Source organism: Eschrichtius robustus, chromosome 10 (assembly GCF_028021215.1).
Source record: "Eschrichtius robustus isolate mEscRob2 chromosome 10, mEscRob2.pri, whole genome shotgun sequence".
NCBI lineage: Eukaryota > Metazoa > Chordata > Mammalia > Artiodactyla > Eschrichtiidae > Eschrichtius > Eschrichtius robustus.
In genome coordinates, this window is record NC_090833.1 from 109,727,275 (window position 1) to 109,747,210 (window position 19,936).

Here is a 19,936-nt window from a genome sequence, read left to right on the forward strand (position 1 = left end):
GTATCTATTGGGTCAGCCAAAAAGTTCGTTTGGTTAATGAATATGTTGTTCAATAAAGTTTTTGGTGGAAATGAAAAATGTCTTTTATTTTTACTTAACACCGAACGAACTTTTTGGCCAACCCAATAGATTTCGACGTAATTCCTGTAATGAGTAGTTTCATAGAGCAGCTACAGGACCCTATTATTTAAGCTTTGTGAAACTGAAGCTTTATTTAAGCTGGCCAAAGTTTAGATGTTCCTTTTGAATTTAACATCTATATCACTGTCAAGATTAAGAGAGAGGACCATTTGGGCAAATAGAAGTTACTTTAGTAGTTAAAATGTAAGAAGGTTAGCTTTTAATTATGCTAAGTAGAGTGGGTATCAACAATAAAATTTGTTAGAATGCTAGCTTGTTTTTTGTTGTTGTTGCTGTCGTTAATCAGTTTTAATGAGCTTTAAAAATAATAGTTAGTTCCCAAATGTGTGTTAGCCTAACAAGAAATTTGGGAAAACTTTCTTTTTAACAAAAGTCTCTGGAAGACTGTCCAGAGTCTAAAACTTGACTATAACGATCTAAAAAATTGACTATTAACTCTAAGGTTATCATAATGTTGTAGTTCAACTGTGTCCTCAAAATAAACAGAAAACCTATTTAGCCAGGACTAGGGTTTGTAGTTAAATCCAGCAATTACACACATTCAAGTGTCATCATTAGATATATATGTGTTTATAATTGTTATCAATATTTAATTTACATACATCCTACCTTGTTGCATAGGTAGGATACTTTATGGCTTCTTTCTTAGAACTGCTCCTGTGGTGTCCTCTACTCATCTAGTGGTCTCGTTGAACCTTCTGGCTCTGTGGTCCTCTGCCATTGCGCCCTCACCCACATCTGCGTTCTTCCTTTGTGCCCACCTCTTGTTTTTCTCAAGTTTGCAAATAGTACCAATCCTTAGGTTTGAGGGAGAAGTTGATTACATGACTGGTTTCACTTTTAATCGTTACAACCATGCTGTGTGTGAGGTAGAGCAGAGAAATTGAGATTCACAAAAATTAAGTAATTGACCCAAAAAAACTTAAATATTAAGTGGCAGAGCTGAATTCTAACCCATGTCTTTATTACCAGTGTGTCTGTTGCTGGTATCTGTTGCCTCTGTAAATAAATTTTTCATGTGTGTAGATTTCAGTAAAATTTTAGGAATGGTGGTTAATGTAACTCAAGACAAAGTGTGAAAGCCATAATGGACTTATCTCCCACTCTTCCCCCACGTGATATTTGCCACATCAAATCGATCACTTAACTAGCCTAATGAGTTTTTATTTGGTAGAATGTTAGAGAAAGTTCTGAGTAGTGAATCTTTCTGAGTACCCTGTGCCCACATAGGGCTACACTGCCCTTTGCCTACTCAACACTGTGGTGATATAGTGGGTTGGATTTGGTGGTCTCTAGGTGGGGAGAATGGATACCTGAATGCCTTCCTGCCTCCTTTCCTACATGTGTCATATGTAATTCACCTCTTATATGCTTACATTCCCCAACCTCCAGAGCACTCAGCCGTAAGATAGAGCTTTCAAATTTCATAATCACTGGGTCCACGAACTTAACTCCTAATAATTTCAAGGTATACAAAGGAAGCTTTTTTTTTTTTTTGTAAAACTTGATTAATTTGTAACTGTATACCTGATTAGCTTGTTAAAAATCAGAAAGAGAGTAACTGCTACTTTTTCCATTTTTGGATTGATCAGGGTTAAAAAAAAAATGAAAGGGAAACTAGAATGTGAATTCTCAGCAAATTTTTGAATATAACATTTTAGGAAGGACTTTAAAGCCAGGAGCTAGAATAAAGACCAATTTTCCATGTTAATATTTTTTAAAAGCATCTGTTAATATATATGTTTATATATAGGTATATATGTACATCTGCTAATATAATAGTGTGTACCTATTAAAGTGTATCTGTCCTATTGTGTATATATAAAATAACAATTGAAATGAGGCTTAATCAGAATTAATAAACAATGTCATATGAAAGATATTATTCCTAACTACCCACATACTAAATTTCATGGGTGTTTAGTATGTTATCTAGGATCCTGAGACTTTCTTCTGAGTTGGTTATCCATATGCCTAATAATAGCTTATTTACTTGTGTAGGTAGGGATTTATGTTCTATAAGACATAATAATCAGTTACCAGGTTGTTCACACAGACAGAATAGCTTTTGTTTTAACATTATCTTTTAAAATTCTAAATTATGCTTTATTTCCATGAGTAGAAATTAAAGGGAGAAGGTTTTTATTCATATGTGAAAAAATTTGTGTGTAATTATATTTTCCCACCTGTGAAATAGTCTGTCTTGGTAGGTATTGCTCCATCTCTGGAAGTCTTTGAGATAGATGTCTACTTTAAAGGGTCCTACAGAATGTGTAGTGTATATCAACTAAGAGAATATGGAAGATCTTAAAGCATACCACTTTTAAACATTCAGTCTTTAATAGCCTTTGTTCCAGAAAAGGGAGTATTACCGTTTTGAGCTAGTATACATAACTCTCTTCCATTCTGTTTTGGGAAGCTTAAACATATTTGATATTAAGAATTTAGAGCTGTTTTATAAATTATCTAGATCAGGTTTTCCATTTTACAACCTTTTATCTTCAACTACATTTGTTCATTCATGGAACAAATTAAGCTCTATTATATGCAAACCCCATGATGAATAAGACACAATCTTTGTGCTAAAGGACTTTGTAGGCTAGTAGGAGAGATAAGACCAGATCAGGAACAACTATAATACAGAATAGCATGTAATATATTCGCATGTGAGTAGTATAATCAAAATGGTAAAGTTAGTTATTGGAAGAAAAGATCTTTTTTAGCTCTGAGGATCAGGGAGAACTTCTCTGAATAGGTGGCAATTATTATTATTTTAAGATGTCTTTAAAAAGGGTAATTTCACGAAGAGGCATTACTGAGTGTGTGTAAGTGGTTAGATACAAATAGAGTGGTAGCTTATCTTAGAAATAAACTATAGAGTCAAAGAAAGATCAGCCTACACTTCACTTTCATTCCATAAGACTGGAGGATAGAAATCATGAGAAGTGTGAGATTTTATAAGATAAAGGAGGAAAAGTGGATTCATTCTCCTTAAAGATGTCAAATTTTAGATGAAGAGAGGAAGTAAGGAGTAGATGAGAGAGTTAGATTTGGAGTCAATGAAGGAGTTTTCACACCAGGAAATTGGTGACTTCACAGGGTACAGTGTGGACAACATTAGGAGAGGCAGGTCGTTAAAGAAGGTGGAATGAGTGAGGGGGAATATGTGAAAGTTTGGAGAACAAATTTAACCCAGTAGAATGGAAGTTTTTGAAATACATAAGAGAATTGGACACAGTGAAAGTTAAATGCTGTTACTATTTTGAAAATACCTAGTGTAACCAACCAAATGACACAACACTTGTATCTAAATTGACTTTATAGAAGTCTTTTCATGGTGCCTTAAAATACCCAATGCAGATGTTTACTTCAGTCTTACATACTTAGAGCAGATTGTTTGTTTATTCTTTTCCTGGGATTCTTTCCAGGGTTATTATAAAATAATAGTCATTGTTTATGTAGTGCTTTTACAGTTTCAAAAAGTTTTACGTTGAAGAATTAAAAAAATTTTTATACTATATACACACACACATTTGATATTAAATTTTGTTTAAATTTAATTTCAGTGCTTGGAGAAAAGTCTTAAAAGGCTTGTGGTGGGGGGTATTAATGTTCTCATTTTAGCAGATGATGAAACCAGCTTTATTAAATGACTTGCCCAAGCACACTCTTATCTTTTAAGTTTTATGTTTTTCTTCAACTTGAAAAAGTTTCTCTCTGGTAAAGCAGTTGAGTAAAGCGGTTTTTTTTAAAACTCATTGTGGGTGCTTAGAAACTTGCCAAGGATCTAAAAATATAGTCTCTGAGAGAGGGTAAGTGAACTGCTGCTCTCTTGCAGACTTTTTGGTGTTTCCTTCTGTCTTGCTGCAGTCCTTGGTAATATCATACTGCAGGGCTGTGAATAATTCACAAACCGGATATGCCCTACTGGAATAATTGAGTGTTATCTCCTCTTTGTGACTTAGTCTCTAGGTGAAATTGATTTTAAATAAATTGATTTAAATTCCAGTTTAAATGAGTAATCAAGAAAATACCATTTAATCATTTTCCCCACAAAAGCACATTTTTATTTAACCTTAATGGATAGTCTCTTAAACTCAGTTTTCATTTTCCTAGAGGGACACTCTATACATTGAAATGCAATGCTTTATTTAAATTTTTTCAGGTTAATTTTGCATCTGTATCAGAAACCAAATGATTTGGTTGTTTTATTTACATAAGCCAATTGAAATAGATACTGCTGAAGTTTATCTCTTGCTCTACTGATTGTCGATGGATATTTGACAGCCGTATGGTAATGTAGACAGTTATTTTGTTTGACATTAAAATGTATTTCTTTGTGCCTTTTTCTTTCAGATACATAATTTTAAAATGAGAATGATACTTTTCAAAGAAATATTTCAAATATAAATAAGCATTGTAGAAGGAATCTAGGGAGTATCTAGATCAGTATGAGAAATTTCAAATATTGGATTAGGCAGTGGCCTCTTTATTTTCTTCCTTTGGGAATCTTTTTGATTAGGATTTCCAGCCAGTAGATGAGGAGTAGACTGGAGCTCCAGATTGGAAGCTGTCCCTACTGTCACTTCTCTGCTCTTTTCCAGAATTCCTGAAAGGGAGCATGGAATTCACCAACAGAGTGTACAGCTCCTCCTCAGCAAAGGACTGCAAATCTGCTCTGAGTGAATCACAGCTGATTCTTTGGGGATAGGATACTTTCTTTCCTTGTTCCAAATAATCTGTGGAGAGACTTGAGCTCCTATAAGGAGTCTGTGAATCATTCACAAAATGATTTGTGAAGATGTCATGATCCCTTTGTCTCAGATCAGGGGTTCACAAACTTTTTCTGTAAAGGCTTAGATGGAAAACATTTTAGACTTCGTGGCCAAGAGGCAAAATCGAGAATATAATATAGATACTCACGTACAAGAGAGAAAGCAAATGGTCACAAATTTTTATTTGCAAAATTCAATATAGAATAATGAATAATCGAATACAATTTTTAAAATACAGGCCTACTAATGAGAAGAATGGAATTTTTTGGTGGGAAGAGGATAATATTTTGCTTACTTCATGTTCAAAGTTAGTATTCCCTGTCCTCAAATTGATTGCGAATGTTCATCTGTGAAAACTATTCTTAGCTCATAGGTTGTATAAAAACAGGTGGGAGGCCAGATTTAGTCCATGGGCCGTAGTTGCTGACCCCCTGTGTTAGACCATAAATTGCCACTCTTCTGTTACTTTTGAGCTTGAATGAAAATCCATTTATGTAATCCCTTTGAACATTCAAAGAGAAATTGGTCTTTAAGGCTTTAAGTATAATTTTTACTGAAGTATTCTGTTTGTTCTGGTGGAGAAACGGAAATCTTGCCGTTCATTGTCATTCTAGTGAATGTCTAGTCTTTAGAGAATTTGTTGAATTTTTAAATAAGGTAAAAATTTATAAGGCATCTAGTGAAGGAAAAATTAGGTCTATAATATGTAATCCCAAGGACACAAAATATAGTGTAGTTTTAAGTATTAAGCATTCTGTATATTACATGTACTAGGAAATTAATGTCTTTTATATTAAAATTTTATATTCAACCCATCCTGCTTAAAATTTTTTTGGTTTATTCAGGACAAAGAAGGCAAATTAAAAGGCAAAGCCTTCTTAAAACGGCTAATATTTTAGCAGTTGTGAGAATGATGATTTCTGTTCCTTTAACAAAGGTTTTCAAATGAACTGAACATTATTTATGCAGTTGCATAGTTAACATGCGAAACCACAGTCTACTCACAACTGATTTTTGTTGTTGTTGTCGCTTTTTATTTTTCTAGGATTTCTGTCTGTGTAAGATATATTCATTACCCAGTAATGAAACTTTGTATATACCATATGGCAGCCTTGTTCCTAATGTGAATTATAAACAGCATGCGATTAACCATCCTCTGGTATGAGACTTATATCTACTGTGGCATTCACTAAAGCGTCTGTCTGATGGTGTGATGTTTTAGGACTTGAATATTTGGTGTTTCTTGGTTTGTTTTAATTTCATATTTTTACACAAGCTTGGTCTGTTTACCTTTATTTTTGTGTCCTTTCTTTCTATGTTCTCCCCACCTCTCTGCTTCACCTTTCTTAGCAAAGATGAGGATTTCTACCTTCAACATACATTGTTGGTCTTGTCTTCTGTTTTTGTTAGGAGGGACAGCAGTGTGATAAAAGAGGAAATCAAAGCCTTTCTTGCCAATCGGAGGATTTCCCAAGCAGTTGTTGCACAGGTAACAGGTAAGAGCTGAAGAGTCCTTTATTCTGGAATCTTGTCTAGTCTCTGCCTTCTGGTGCAGATGTTGGAATATTGCTTGCATTTCTGCATTGCAGTGCAGATCTGTCAACTTAGGCATAATAATGTATGCCTGTGATTTAAAACCCATTGTCTCCGACATCTTGGAACTTCTCCAGTGAATTTTTTTTTTTTTTACTTGTGCTAGTAAATTTTATAGCATTTGTAATAAGCACAAAATTCCCTATTTTATGGCTAAAAAAGGATTCTCTGGTTTTCTTGTAATTGTGACAGAGCTTATGACACATGCACATCCAACTGCTATCTACATTTCATATTTTTAAAAGCTTCACAGTCCTCCAAATCCAATCCCCGATTTTACCAATTAAAAAATGATTCATGAGAGTAAAGGAAGTTGTGTTTTTTCAACCACTTTTCTGTATGTGAAAGCTTTCCTCAAAGTGTTACTGAGAAGATAAGAATTACCAGTGTCTTCTCTTTGTTTTTTATATCCCATCCCATTACCCACCCCACTGCAGCCCCATCCTGAGTATGTGGTGTATATGTGTCATTCTCTATTCAGATTGCATTTTTTATGGAGTTCTTGAATTTTGGGGTAGCATGTGTTTTCTTTGTTGGTCTGTAGTCTTCCTTTCTTGGATATCAATGATTTATAAGACCTTAATAAAATCAACTATGTCTTAGTCATGAGAGGAACCAGAAACTCTTTCAACTACATGTTGTAGTTGATACATTGTTGTGTGTTGTACATTGATGGATATGAAAATTAATTTGTTCCTCCCCTTCTTTTTTTTAACATGCCACTAGCAGCTCTGTGACTTTGGGCTTTTTAGCCTCTGCACCTCAGTTTCTTACTTCTACAATGATATAGTTGGATCTGATCTTTAACAGTACCTTCCAATTTTAAGATACTATTTCTGTTCTCTAGACATTGATATATATTGAAGCTCATTTACCTAAAAGGTTGTTATTGACCATTTATTTGGTTAAGAATGAAACTTGAGATTTCAGAAGTCTTAAATTTCACCCCAAAAATCTAAGTTCAGCCAACCTTAATATGTGTGTAACATATTACACTAGTAATGTATTTTTATAAATGACACTTCCGTTCATGGTAAAAAAAAAAATTTAATTAAAGGCATGTCCCTTCGCCTAGAAATCTTAAACAAAAGGACAGTGTGAATTTAATTTTTGTAATCTTCAGTTGTTTTTCAATAGGATATTTAAAATAAATTGTTACCTTTATCTTCAAGGATTAAGGCATGGTGCTAAGGGCATTGTAAGGGCAAGTTAAGTGGGTTTTACCAAAACCCACTGATGTGCACTATGGAAAGATGGAGCGTTGTCTTTCAGGACTTTCATTTCAGCCCCCAAGATTAGTAGCAATAGTATCTTCTAGCTTGTCAGCCTTAAAAAAAAAAAAAAAAAAAAGACAAAATTGTACTGTTGTAAACAGCATTATAAAGTTGATTTTGCCCAAGTGGAAATATTTCTGAATGTCTTGAATACCTTGAATCTTGAATCATCTTGGACTTTTAAAATAATACCTTTTGAAACCCATCAGACGTTGATGCAAATTATAATAAAATACCTTTAAAAGGAATTTCTTAGACATATATAAAGCATTAGTTATACCATTCATCAAATCCTGCCTTTTTGGGGTTTTTGTTTGTTTGTTTGTTTTGTTTTTTCTATTCAATATTTTTCCTTAAGTTTTTTTAAAACTTATTTTATACTGGAGTATAGCCGATTAACAATGTTGTGATAGTTTCAGGTGCACAGCAAAGGGACTCAGCCATACATATACATGTATCCATTCTCCCCAGTACTGCCGTTTGGAAAGGGAAATTAAAAGATGTTTTAGCATCTTGCTACTCAAAATGTAGTCCATGGGACAGCAGTATTGGAAGCTTATTAGGAATGTAAAGATACAGAGTATCACGCTATACCTACTGAATCAGAATTTACATTTTAACCAGATCTCCAGGTGATCTGGGTGTGAGAAGTGCAGTTCTAGGAGACTGGTAAGCTTTCCTGATACTAACTTCAATGGATTGGCACTGTTTAACATTGCCCCAGTCAGTGACAGTCATCATGATGCCATCTCCTGTTTTGAAAGCAAGAGTTGAAATTTTTACACAGGTATTATCTGTTATAACACATGGACTTTTCTGTTGCCACTGTAATCATAGGATTTGGTACTGTTAAAACTTCTTCCTCCCATTTCTGCCTCACCCCAACTTATTCTTCCTTCTCTTCATTCCTAGTCCAAAAGCTCGTTCATTTCCCCTTGATCAGATATCTTTAATGGTTCTCCATTGTCTAGAAAATGAAACTCTTTATAATCTACTCCAGCCTTCTCTTTATATCCATCTCCTATTCAGTATAATCCCTAGCTGGATTCAGGTACGTGCCGTTTCTAGTATTCTGCTCACCTGGATGCTAATAAATCGTTGACTGTGCCTAGGATACCTTCACCTCCTCTCCTTGGTCTTATCAATTCCTGTTTATCAACATTACCTCAGTTATTATCCTCATTCTGACTTCTTTGATCACTTTAGCCCATGTAGACCTCTCTTTTTTCTGAAATTAATACACTTAGTTTACCACCCTGAGATATTATAGTAGTATTCTTTAAAAGCAGAGATCTTTCTTAGACATGCTCAAAGAGTCTAGCATTGCACATACTCTCTGAAGATCTCATGTTTACCTAGAAAGGGAGTATTGGTGAAGCTAACACAAGCTACACATGTGAAAATTTATCCAGTATGACTTTGTCCAGTGATGTTTCCCCTCTAGAAATATTAATTTGCTCAACAAATGTAGCAGAAATTCCTGCCCTTAAGGAATTTGTATTTTTCTTTTATCTACTTTAATTCAATTATTTACATAAGGCAGGGGAATGAGGATGATTTGTAACCAGATTGGTTCATTGTCCCTTTGGTCAACTAACTGAATTCATGTATTTCTCATGTATTACTGTGTTACATTTTCACCCAGCCTGTCTAGCCATCAAACTAAACTCAGGGGCAGTGCTTTTTATTCCAGAAAAGACATCCAGCTACAAAATGGTGAGTTAGTGAGAATCAGTATGAAGCTTGGCCCTCATAATTGGCCCACCTGAGATAGAGTGGCCCGAGTGAGGAAGCCTTCCAGGTGCCCAGGGCTCACTCCTTGGGGTACCTGATTAATATATAGGCACATTTTTCTGTCTAAACAAATTAATCAAGTGTATCTTAAAAGAATGTCTACCTGATGAAATCTACCCCAAAATAAAGTTTAGGATATAGTGCTCTGGAATCTGTCCTGTATTGGAGTCTCTTAAAGTCAGTTAAGTTTAACTCTAATATGTGAAATAATGAAATAAATCAACCTTGGGATAAAAATGAGAACGAGTGGTGCATAACAAAAGGAAATGCTAAATAAAAATGTGTAGTGAGGTGCAAAATTATAACACATGGGCTTGTTCCAGGAACAAAATACAGAGGCTTCTTTTTATAGATTGGGAGGATTTCTATAATAAGATAAACAAGAAGTTCATGGGTGGGGTCTGTATAAATAATATCCTACTGATAGGAAAAATGACAGTATAAACAGGATATAATAACAGTGCCTGCTGAATTTCCCAGCATGTTATTTGTAGCTTTTTTCACAGAGTCACAGCTGCTCCCACCAAGGGTGGATTTTTACCTCTGTAAGAGGTCGAGCAACTTTCTAAATTCTCACTAACAGTGGTGGGGTGGGGAGCATACATAGCCTTTGCTTTAGTAATAAATAACGTATGTTTTATATTCACTTTCAGGGTGAAACATTTTCTTGGGCTATTAGAATTCTTAAAACATGATTTTGTTTTTAAATGACCTCTGGGAAAAATCACGCTGGCAGAATAAATGAGTAAATGGGCAGTACTTGAGTGAGTGCTTATCAGCTAAATAAATATACTAATTAGATTCTTAAAAAATAAATAAGTGAAAGAAGAAAAATTAATCATCTCTGAATTTTAAGAAATTTATCATAATTCTGTTTCCTTGAATGATAGCAGTATAATGGAAAGTGACCATTAAACTTTTGAATCCCAAAATTCTAGTCCTTCTGTCAAATAACCTTGTGATCCAGGACAAATCACATAACTTCTCTGAGCCTCAGTTTCTTTATTTATAAGACGAGGGGTTTGACCAAATGTTTTCCAAGTATCTTTTCTAGTTGTCAAATTTCCGTTCTGTTTTTAAACTGTTAAGTACATTTAACAAGTATGCACTTTACCCCTATCTAGTGACTCTCATTCCCAAAATGTAAGAATTTGTATAAAGAGAAGCTCTGAAACAGTTTCAGAAGTGTTCCAGCTGTATTCAGATCACTTCCCTTTTCTTAGTTATCTTTAAAATGAAGAATAAAAGCACTACATATTCAATTTAATTATGATAATTTCTTTACAAAGTAGAACTTCAGACCAGACACTAAAAACCAACTAAAATGTCAATATACCTTTTTTTAAAAATAGACTTTATGTTTTAGAGTAGTTTTAGGTTCACAGCAAAAGTGAGCAGAAAGTATAGAGAGTTCCCATATACCTCCTGCCCCTCCACACACACACAGCCTTCCCTACTCTCAGCATCTTGCGCTAGAGTGGTACTTTCTTATAATATGAACCTACGTTGTCACCCAAAGTCCATAGTTTACTTTAGGTGTAGATGGTTTTGTACATTCTATGGGTCTTGAAAAAAGTGTAATGACTAGTATCTACCATTATAGTATCAGAAGATGATACTATAGTTTCACTGCCTGAAAATCCTCTGTACTCCACCTATTCAACCTTCCCTCTCTCTCCCCTAACCCTTGGCAACTGCTGATCTTTTTACTGTCTCCATAGTTTTGCATTTTCCAGAATGTTATCATATTCTTTTCAGGTTGGCTTCTTTCACTTAATAATACGTATTTAAGGGTCTTTAATGTCTTTTCGTGGCTTGATAGTTCCTTTCTTTTTAGTGCTAAGTAATATTCCATTGTCTAGATGTACCACAGTTTATTTATCCATTCACCTACTGAAGGACATCTTGGTTGCTTTCAAGTTTTGGCAATTATGAATAAAGCAGCTCTAAACAAGTAGAATTTACATCTATATTAGAAAAGCAGTGTTGGTAGGGCATAAGTCACAGACTATGGTATTGTCCTATTATAATACAACCAAACATAACTATAATGCTTATTTAACAAGATTTTATCAATTCCTACCTAATGAATTTTACTAGTTTTATGTAGAGCTCCACTATGAAGGCTATTATCTGTATAAAATGCGCAGATTTCTGTGTATGAGATGGGACTTGTGTCTCCAAATTGAAAAGGTTTAGAGCTTTAGTTTCTATTAGGAGAAAACTTCTTATAAATGTTTTTGCAGAGTGCATTTTAGGATTTTCCCTTGTCTTGCAGCCTCTGAAGAATAAGAACAGATGTTGTCCTATGGTTCAAAAAATTCTTACTTTTATTCTCATTTTCTTCTATGTTCTGCAATTTGTTGCCAAACTATTTTCTTGTAAACACAACACATAAGGTTACCTTTCTTTTCCGTAGGAAAAAATCCAGGCTATATATCTGAATACCCCTATTTTCTCACTTTGATGATGGCTGTGAAAAATTGGAGTGAAAATAATTTCAGAGGACACTTTTTGTTGTTAGAAAATCAGTTTTCTACAATTCTTGATATTTATTGTCCTACCAGGGCTTTTATCATCTCAAATGCAATGTACGGGGCCATATATTTTTGGTGTTAAAAAACTAAGGAAGGTTGGTCTTCAAGTACAAAACAAGATTTCTCTTCCACCTGTATTTAAAGTAGAAACTATATTTTAAAAACTTTTCTTCTACCACAAGCTTTGACAAAAGTGATTTTAAAATGTTAGACACAGATGTGGTTTTTCTCCCTTCAGTAATTTTCACTTTTGTTTCTCCCCAATTCTTGCTTCCTAAGATCATGGAGAAAAGTCTGTACTTAAGGTGTAATATTCCTTCAACAGCTTTATGAAATCCTTCTTACCTAACATAAGTTAATTTTCTTTATATTAAAAAAAACCTACAGCGAGAAATGACAGAAAGAAGAAATACCCTAGTAAGAGTCAGAAGGTATCTGTGTCTGATAAAATAGCATAACCTAAAGTTCACCTGTGGGCAGTATTATAAATAACAGCCTGCAGAAGAAGGCTCTGAAGGGAATGGAATAAATACCATTTTTTGTAAACTACAAATATGGTCTTTTATACATTAAGGAATTATCCTGTTAACTCTTGAAGTTTACTCAGGGATAGATCTTAAATCAAAGAATTTGACATCAGTTGCTACATTTATTTAGGTGAGGAACTGAAGCTTGAAGTAACCAAGCTGGAGGGCCTTGATATCTGAGAGACCTATAAAATTTTGAAACAATCATTCAAATTCTTACAGCCTTAAGAAAGCTTTTAACATCAGCATGTGTCAGCTTCAGCTAAATTTAACTACAGTTGATCCTTAGACAACAGGGATTTGAACTGTGTGGGTCTACTTCTATGCGGATTTTTTTTTCAATAAATACATACCACAGTGTTTCACAGTCCACGGTTGTTTGAATCCACAGATGCAGAAACTGCCAATTTGGAGGGCCAGCTGTAAAGTTATACTTGGATTTTGGACTGGGCAGGGAGGTCAACACCTCTAACCCCCAGGTTGTTCATGGGTCAACTAACTATATCATTTGACCCTCACAAAATAAACGTTTTTTATTCACATGGATGTCTAATTGTTGGAGTATCATTTTTGGAAATGGTCAACAGTCGTCAAGACACTAGTCTTTCCCTATTAAATTACATTGGCACCTTTATCAAAAATCAGTTGAATGCATACGTGTGAGTCTGTTTGTGGGTTCTCTTTTGTCGTCCGTTGGACTTTATGTCTATCCCTATACCAATACAAAACTGTAAATTACTGTAAACTTATAGTAAATCTTGAAATCAGAATGTGTAATTTCTTCCAACTTTGTTTTTCTTTTTCAAGATCACTGTTGATATTCTAGGTCTTTTGCACTCCCATATCATTTTAAAATCAGCCTCTCATATAGCCTGAGAAAACCGTAATTCCAAAAGAGTCATGTACCAGAATGTTCATTGCAGCACTGTTTACAATAGCCAGGACATGGAAGCAACCTAAGTGTCCATCAACAGATGAATGGATAAAGAAGATGTGGCACATATATACAATGGAATATTACTCAGCCATAAAAAGGAACGAAACTGAGTTATTTGTAGTGAGGTGGATGGACCTAGAGACTGTCATACAGAGTGAAGTAAGTCAGGAAGAGAAAAACAAATACCGTATGCTAACACATATATATGGAATCTAAAAAAAGAAAAAAGAAAATGGTCAGAAGAACCTAGGGGCAAGATGGGAATAAAGATGCAGACCTACTAGAGAATGGACTTGAGGATATGGGAAGGGGGAAGGGTAAGCTGGGACAAAGTGAGAGAGTGGCATGGACATATATACACTACCAAACGTAAAATAGATAGCTAGGGGGAAGCAGCCGCATAGCACAGGGAGATCAGGTTGGTGCTTTGTGACCACCTAGAGGGGTGGGATAGGGAGGGTGGGAGGGAGGGAGATGCAAGAGGGAAGAGATACGGGGACATATGTATATGTATAACTGATTCACTTTGTTATAAAGCAGAAACTAACACACCATTGTAAAGCAATTATACTCCAATAAAGATGTTCAAAATAAATAAATAAATAAATAAAATAAAAACAGCCTCTCAATTTCTATGACAAAGCATATTTGTAGTGAGATTGTGATTGGGATTGTGTTGAATATATAGATAAAGCTAGCATCAAGAATCTCTTAATCATATTGAGTGTTCCCATCTACGAACATGGTATATCTCTCCATTTGTTTAGGTCTTCTTTATTTTCCTTCAGCCATGTTAGTAGTTTTCAGAGTACAGGTCTCACATGTATTTTCTTAAATTCATCTAAATATTTTATACTTTTGGTATTACTATATTGGTACTATTTTTAATATCAATTTCCAGTTGTTTGTTTCTTGTGTCATAGAATAGTTGATTTTGGTATATTGACCTTCTGTTTTGTAACCTTGCTAAAAATTCATTTATTTGGTACATTTTTTTGTAGCTTTTTTTGGTAAATTCTTAGGATTTTCTACATGGACAGTCGTGTTATCTGTGAATAGAAATAATTCTGCTTCTTTTCAATGTGTATGTCTTCTATTTCTTTTTCTTGCCTTATTGCATGGACTAGGACTGCTAGTTAAATATTAAATATATCTTTGCCTTTTTCCCAATCCTAGAGAGCAAGAATGCAATATTTCACCATTAAGTGCCATCTTAGCTGTAGATTTTTCGTTGATGTCCCATATCAAGATGACCTTTAAGGGAAGTTCCTGTCTATTTCTAGTTTCTGAGAATTTTTATCATGAATGGCTGTTCTGTACTGTGTCAAATGCTTTTTCTGCATCTGTTGAGTTGACCATGTGGTTTTTGTTTTTTAGTCTTATTAATATGGGGAATTACACTGATTGATTTTCAAATGTTAAACCTTGCATTCTGGGAAAAACTTCACTGAATTATGATGTATTATTCTTTTATATGGTTTGATTCAATTTGCTGATATTTTGTTAAGAGTTCTTACATCTATGTTCATAAAGGGGTATTGTTCTGGGTTTGTGTTGTTTTTTCTATTCTTGTAACGTCCTTGTCTAGTTTTGTTACTATGATAATATGACCTCATAAGATGAATTGGGAAGTGTTCTCTTGTATTTCTAGAAGAAATGCTGTAGAATTGTGTTATTTCTTCTCTAAATATCTTTTCTTGAGACTACGCTCTTTTTATTATAGTGTATATCTTAAACTTGGTAATGACTTACTGTCTAAATCTAATCCCGTAGGACTTGTACCCTATACTGAAATCAGCAAAATAGAATGTAGAATAGTAGAGTTTTGGGGGTCACTAATACTTTAAAGATTGCCAGCACTTTTCTACATGATTTTACCCTCGGCAGAAATATTTTTCTCTTGACTGTTGGCTAGGATAGCAGGATTACAAACCACAAACCAAATTGAATTTGCTTTAGATACAACAATAGCCCTTCCCCTGTGCCCTAGTATGCCTGAGTAAAGAACATCATTTTCACTGACTTAAGCTATGGGATTTTGCTTTTTGTGTTAGTTTTACAAATATTGACTGACCTATCTCTAAATCTGTTCCCGAGCAGATCCATGGACAACATCTTGGTTTTTGGACACATTGATTTTAATGTACACGTCCAATATAACATTGCCCCAAGGTTGCTGTCATTATTCATGATGAGAATCATAGGAAAGAGTTTTTTAGAAACATACTTAATGTGATCTCTTTTGAATATTTCTAGACATTTTAAGAACTAGAATATCCTATTTTCTGAAAATTGTTTCTTTTTTCTCCTTTGTTTTAAACATACAGATTTTCTGTTGTGCAAGCCCTTCCATTGCTAGATATTTTTGGAAGGACATTCATTACCAATTTGTCTTGATTTTTGTAGGATATAAAGAGTGACTTTGAAATGTTTGAGTGCTATGTGTTAAAATAATTATCACACATAAAAATATTTAGTAGGAACTATATCTCTTAAACCATTGTTGCCCATGCTATTTTGAGTCTTTAGCTCAGCTTTATCATTGTGTTAAATACCTATCAGGACAGCATATAGTGCTCTGAGTTGTGGAAGACCAATTGCTCTGCTTTTTACTACTGTGCACCTTGTTAGCTACACCTGTCTTTTTGGAGAGCTTTTTATTTTTAGCTATAATGTATTTTAACACTTACCAAGTGCTAGATGCTGTGCTAACTGTTTTATATATTTGAGAGGCAGGTGTTAACTTCTTCAGTTATAGATGAGAAAACTGAGGCTAAAGGAGATTGAATCATTTGCCCATAGTCACACAGCTAATTACTGTTTGTCTTGCTGCAAAGCCAGTGTTCTTGACATGGCATTTCAGTATGTAAAGGCAATATAGTGCAGTGGTCAAGTGCCTGACTTTGAGGACTTAAAATATTATTTCTGTCACTTACTAGTTATGTAACTTTGGGCAACTTATTGAATGTCTTAAACCTCAGTTTCTTCTTTTGAAAAATGAGAAGAATAATGATACCTACCTAAGGGGGTTCTTGAGTAGATTAAATGAGTTAGTTTATGTAAAGTTTCTGGCACATAGTAAATGCCATAGAAATTGTTTATTATTATGATTATTAACCATTATACTGCTTAATGTTCAGCCAGCAATAATTTCCCCTTCATCTCTCTCCAGACTGACTTTTCTGAAGTTAAGCTTCCTGAGACTAAATATGTTAACCATAATGTTTCTAGCCTTGGACCAACTTATAATGAACTTTAAAAAATATATACCACCCCCATGTTCATTGCAGCATATTTGCAATAGCCAAGACATGGAAACAACCTAAGTGTAAATCAGTTTATGAATGGATAAAGAATTTGTGACAACATGGATGGACCTTGAGGGCATTATGCTGAGTGAAATAAGTCAGACAGAGAAAGACAAATACTGTAAGATATCATTTATATGTGGAATCTTAAAAAACAAAAAACTCATAGATACAGAAAAGAGATTGGTGGTTGCCACGGGCAGGGTATGGAGGGTGTGCAAAATGGGTGAAAGGTGGTCAAAAAGGACAAATTTCCAATTATAAGGTAAATAAGTCCTGGGAATATAATGTACAGCATGGTGACTATAGTTAACAAAACTGTGTTGTATATTGAAAGATGCTAAGAGAGTGGATCTTAAAAGTTCTCGTCACACATACACACAATGTTTGTAATTATAAATGGTGATGATGTTAACCAAACTTGTGGTAATCATTTCACAATAAGCACATTTATCAGTCATTATGTTGTACACCTAAAACTAACACAATAAAAAAAATTTTCAAGATAAGTGGATTTTAATGTAACAAAATTTACATTAATGAAAAAGTTTAGTGAGTTGATTTCACATTCAACATTGCAGCTAACCTTTAAGAATACATCCACTTGTCAAGTTTTAGTGTTGTATCAGAGAATACCACAGTTTTGGAAAAAGCTATTAAAATAACCCTTCCATTTCTATCTTAAAAAAAAAAACACTGTCTAAATTTCATATTGACATTAGCATAGGGAACTTGCTTCACCATGACTAGCCTTCCACAGTTTGACATGCACAATATTGCCTTAAAAATGTTATTTATATAATTACATCTAATATCCTGAGCAGAATTAAGAAGTAGAGAGGACAAACTCCAGCTCCCCTTGTGGCAAGATCTTCCTTCTCTCTTCCCCATAATCCTTCTGTTTGCTGGCCGTACCAGCATTCTGTCTCGTATCCCCATTTTCTTATTCTGAAGAACGGAAAATCAGTTGTGGTGGCTGCACAACTCTTCGAGTGTACTAAAGACCATTGAATTGTACACTTTAAATGGGTGAATTGTGTGGTATGTGAATTATATCCCAATTAAGCTGTTTTAAAAAGACAAAAGGGAAGGAATAAATATAAAAATCATCTAAAATATTTTCTGAACAGAATAGTTCCCTAAAGTGGAATTTAACAATTTTCTATGTATTCTTATTACTGAAATAAAAGGCTAATCATTAAGGTAAAATTTTTTTTTTTTAATTTACATTTTATATTGGAAAATATGTTCATGTGGCCAGACTTCAGAAGTCCATGAGGGTATACACAGTACTAAATCTCTCCTGTTGCCATCTCTCAGCCATAGTTCCCTTCCTAGAATAGACTAATGTTAATCACTTTCTCCAGAGAAATTTTATGCATTTGTAAACAAGTATATCTGTAGTCCTTTTCTCCTTTTTTGCCAGATAGGTGGTATGCTATATACAGTATTCTGCACCAAGCTTTTCTAACTTGGAAAGTATCCCACGTCAGTATATAAAGAGTATTGTCCCTGGTTTGGGGTTCCCCCCTCCCCCGACAGGTTTTTTGTTGTTGCTGTTGTTTTTATTGGTACATAAAACAATGACACATCTTGCAGTCAGTGTTGTTGTAGATTTGATGAAATACAGTATAAACATTGATGAACATCCTGCTTGGATCGTTCTCCAAACCAGTTGTAGGCATCTGTACTCTAACCATTGCTCTCCATCTTTGCCAATAATTGATATATTGTTAGACATTTTCATGTTTGGCCAACCTAATAGAAGTAAAATGGTATTTCATTGCAGTTTTATTTTATTTTTAATTTTTTTATTGCGGTATAATTGACATAACATACTAATTTCAGGCATACTACATAATGATTTGAATTTTGTATATATTACAAAATGATCACCACAATAAGTCTAGTTAACATCTGTCACTAAACATAGTTACAGAAATTGTTTTTCTTGTGATGAAGACTTTTAAGATCTACTCTCTTAAAAATTTTAATCATTGCAGTTTTAAATGCATTTTCCTGATTACTGTTCAGGTTAAACATCAGTTCGTATTTATTGGCCATTTACATGTCCTTTGTGTGAATTGCCTGTTTAAATCTGTTGCCTACTTTTTAATAGGGTTGTCTTTTTCTGTTTTTTCTTTTATTTTTATTTAAAAACATTTTTTGAAATAAAAATTGTATATATTTAAGGTTGTACATTGCAATGTTTTGATATATGCCTACATTATCACTGTTTTTAATTATCACCATATTTTAAAAGTGCATTCCATCTTCTGAAGACTATAATTTTCAACCCACTATTAACATTTAGCAATTCAGTAACTATTTTAAACCATTTTTTGCGTTTATCTCACACACAGACACTAACTAAATACTTGTTTAATAAATTAAATAATAAAATTTGTTTAGATAAAGATTTAGATAACACTTCAACTTGATGATAATATATTATTTTTTAATGCAGTTACTCTTTATGTGTAACATTTCTTTTTTTTTTTTAATGTTTATGTACACCCCCTTTGACCGTGTAATTTATCTTTGAGGAATTTATCCTATAGAAATACTTGCTTATGTCTAGAATAATGAATGTGCAGGAATATTTATTGCAGCATATTATATGATAGCAAAAGGCTATTCATAACCTAAGTGTCCATCAGTAGGGGACTAGTTGGATAAATTATGGTGCATTCATATTATAGAGCACTGTTTATCCTTAAAAGAATAATGCAGCTCTATATGTGTTAGGTGGAATGAGGAAGAGAATGGGGTCTTAAGGTGTGGGAGGGAGGTAACTGATTTTATTTTTAGGCACCAATTTTAAAACATATACCATGTCACAGGCTCAACAATAATGTGTACTGGCCAGATTCAACTCAAGTATCACCTGTTTGCTCTTTGTGCTCTTTGACAGCAGTCAGAAGCACAACAAGATTTTGTTGTTTTTTACACAATTCTAAAGTTCATCTGTAGAAAAAATTCATAAGAATAACTAAGACATTCTTTAAAAAGAACAGAGGAAGGAGTTTGAACAAATTTGCCCTGCTACA

General features: G+C 34.0%; 1 protein-coding gene across 15 annotated transcripts in view; it reads left to right on the top strand.

Moving 5' to 3' along the window:
- The window catches only part of HMBOX1 (homeobox containing 1), a 176,819-nt gene that overhangs the window by 91,049 nt on the left and 65,834 nt on the right, over positions 1-19,936 (top strand). For all 15 annotated transcript variants that reach the window (XM_068552196.1, XM_068552201.1, XM_068552198.1 and 12 more), the window contains exon 4: positions 6,327-6,412. In XM_068552196.1, coding sequence (XP_068408297.1) covers positions 6,327-6,412 — 86 coding nt within the window. The remainder of the gene's footprint in view (positions 1-6,326; positions 6,413-19,936) is intronic.